Source organism: Eimeria maxima, genomic scaffold (assembly GCF_000499605.1).
Source record: "Eimeria maxima Weybridge genomic scaffold, Emw_scaff911, whole genome shotgun sequence".
In the NCBI taxonomy this organism is placed as follows: Eukaryota; Apicomplexa; class Conoidasida; order Eucoccidiorida; family Eimeriidae; genus Eimeria; species Eimeria maxima.
The window spans coordinates 10983-14252 of record NW_013566855.1 but is presented as its reverse complement, the minus strand read 5'-3'; the positions used below and the strand labels follow the sequence as shown (position 1 = coordinate 14252).

The 3270-nt window shown below is 48.2% G+C and overlaps 1 protein-coding gene across 1 annotated transcript; it reads right to left on the bottom strand.

Moving 5' to 3' along the window:
* Positions 1-297: 297 nt before the first annotated feature.
* Positions 298-1537, bottom strand: EMWEY_00045580 (hypothetical protein; the record flags this gene model as incomplete). The annotated part of the gene is made up of 4 exons (XM_013483043.1): positions 298-341; positions 534-639; positions 1100-1236; positions 1435-1537. The coding sequence occupies 4 exons, from the start codon at positions 1535-1537 to the stop codon at positions 298-300; spliced, it is 390 nt and encodes a 129-aa protein (XP_013338497.1).
* Between the last annotated feature and the right edge of the window lie 1733 nt (positions 1538-3270).

Sequence of the window (3270 nt, the reverse complement as noted above, 5' to 3'; positions counted from 1 at the left end):
ACAAATATTTTGCATAGGGGCATCAAGAAACGCACCCGATCCCACAGAGGGCAATCAAACGGAAAGCGGATCTGGTAACAACGGCATGGCGATGCGGCGTCTTCGTCGTATGTCCTCTTCATAGGTGAACAACAGCAATCAAAAACTGGAAGAGACACACGAATCAAAATGCATCCACATGTGAAGCTTTTCTTCTCCCATACTGGCTGAACCGTAACAACACACAAACCAGCGAATGCACATTCAACGTCCTTCGCTTGCACCACAGTTCCTACCACCTGTTCGAACTGCTGAACACTAAGCATTTTTCCAACTGCATCCACCAATTATCTGCATACTGCCTGTAGAACGCAGCGCAACCATACAACACAACAAGGCGTCGCTACACACGGACAGGCAAAGTGAGAACACCAACTTCGAAACCCCACAATCCTCTCACGCCAACGCACGAAAGCCAGGCAAAAAAATATGTTTTCTATAGACATCAACATAACTCACAGGATCGCACAGAGGCAATCAGAAAGAACGCGAACCTGAAACCAACTGCATTACTATGAACCACGTTTGTCGAATGTCATCTTGATGGGCGAACAACAACAAACCCCCCCACATCTGCAGCCGCGCCTCCTCCCGTACTGTCTGAACCGTAACAATGCACAAAACCGCAACGTCAATTTAAACGTCCTTCGCGTGCTCTACAGTTCCTACCACTTGTTGTAATTGTTGAAGCTAAAGCACCTCTCCAACGCCCTCCATCAAGTATCTGCATACAATCTGTAAACCGCAACCCAGGTGTATCACAAAGTATTGAGTCGCTACACGACGACCGTCGTCGTGTGAATACCAACTTAAAAACTACGTGATTCGCACACACCAAAGCACCAGAGTCGCTCAAAAAAATATTTTGTATACGGCCATCAACACGCACACTTGATCGCACCAAGGGCAATCAAACAGAAAGCGAACCTGCAACCAACTGCATTACGACCGACCGCATTTGTCGAATGCGATCTGAATCGACAAACAACAACAATCAAAAACTGTAAGATATATATAAATCAAGACGTATCCACATGAGCAGCCCCGCCTCCTCCCGTACTGTCTGAATCGTAACAATATACAAAACCGTGACGACAAATTGGATGTCCTCCGCTTGGTCCATAGTACCGACGACTGATCTAGCTGATAAACGCAAAGCACCTCTCGAAGGGCCTCCACCAATTATGTGCATACTGTCTGTAGAACGCAGCGCAACCATACAACACAACAAGGTTTCGCTACACAAAGACAATTACTGTGACAACACCATGTGCAAAACCGCAAGATTCCGCCACGAATGCGCATCACAGCTCTGCGCTAAATAATCCGTATACGGGCATTGGCACACACAATCGATCTCACAAAGGGCAATTAAACAGAACGCGAATCTGATACCAACTGCATGACGATCCACCATGTTCATCGGATGTTGATGGAGAGCAACAATCAGAAGCCGCCTGGAAAACGCATTAACATGCCCAACCCTGCCTCCTCCCATACTGGCTAAACCATAACAGCACACAAACCGCCAGGACAAATAGAACTTCCTACGCGTGCTCCATAGTACCTACGAACTGGTTTAGCTGCTGAACGCAACGACAAATAGAATTCCTTCGCGTGCTCCACAGTTCCTACGACTGGTCCTGTTGCTGAAAGCACACAACTTCTGCTAACTCATCCAAGAATTGCCTGCATACAATCTGTACAAAGCATCCTCATAAAAGCAAAATTCAAGGCATCGCTACGAAACGACCCCCGTGCCGAGAACACCCACTGCACCACCCCACGATTCTAGCACACGCATCCCCCAGATCGCCTTACCAAATAGTTTCAATATGGCCATCGACGGACACACCCGATCACAGCCAGTGCAATTAAACTGAACACGAACCGGATGCCAACTGCATGGCCACGCACCCGATGATTCCCTGAAATGAGAACAACAATAACATAAGACTGGATGACCTCAAAGAAATATCAGGTGCGAGCAGAACAAGGGAGCACTGACTACATGCCCCAGCTACTTAGTTGGAGCACAAAGGACATTTTGCCGTTTGGCTCCGAGCTTGAAAAAAAATCACATCCGAATTCATTAATGGCATCAAGTACGAATGCAAACCAACTACACACATCGACACACAAATCCGGAACAACCGCCAGCACAACCGCTTGCCATTCATTCACTGCTATCAAGTAACTACACAGTGAACTAGAAGCTCGCTGACCATTGCGCAAACGCCGTGCGCATTTACAGAATTCTTGTTCGCCGTGCAATCAACCGATCCCACATATTGCCTAATCTTGTTCCGCACAAGCCTCCAATCCTTATACACGCTCGCACGGCCTATTCCCACTTGTCCTCCATGCTACTAAACGTTGTACGCACACTACCGCGTCTTACCTAATGTCTCCTGCCACGTATTACGCTGGCCAGATACTGCCCCACAAATCCATCGACATCGTCGGCCATCCCAGGCTCGCTCGGCGACATTTTCGTCCAACCCCGAGCACATCCGGCTACAACCCTTGCAGCAAGCGAACACGGTTTGAGAAACACGATTCCCCAATTTTTTCCACACTGAAACTCCACGAATCGACACGCATGCGCATATGCAACCCTGATTCCTCCCATACTTGCTGAAGGGTACCAATGCACAAAATCGAGCCGAGAAAGTGAACGTCCGTCGGGTGCTCCCCATTTCCTACCACCTTGTCTACCTGCTGAACACGAAGCGCGTCTGCAACACCCTTCAACAATTATCTACGTACATCCTGTAGCAAGCAGCGCAATCGTACAGCACAACGATGCTTAGGTACACAAGGACAGTCATCGTGAAATCACCATCTGCAAATCCGCATGTTTCGCTCAAAAGCACGAACTAGGGCTCTTCACCAAATAGTCTGTATGCGGACATCAACAAACACACCCTATTGCACAAAGGGCAATCGAACCGAACGCTAACCTAATACCAACAGCTTGACGATGAATTATATTCGTTAGGTGGTATACTGATAGGAGAACAGCAATAAGTAGGAAGCTGTACAAGAAATATGGCGCCCGTGCTGAACCAATACTTTCTACTTGCTTCCGGCTGCACCGTTTGACCGCTAAGGACACTTTGCCGTGTGGAGGCATGCTCGAATGAAAACCACCTACACTACGGCCCTGTCTCTCGGGACAATAAAACTCCCCCGAGGCAGGAAATAGTGCACACGAACGTAGACCGTCCC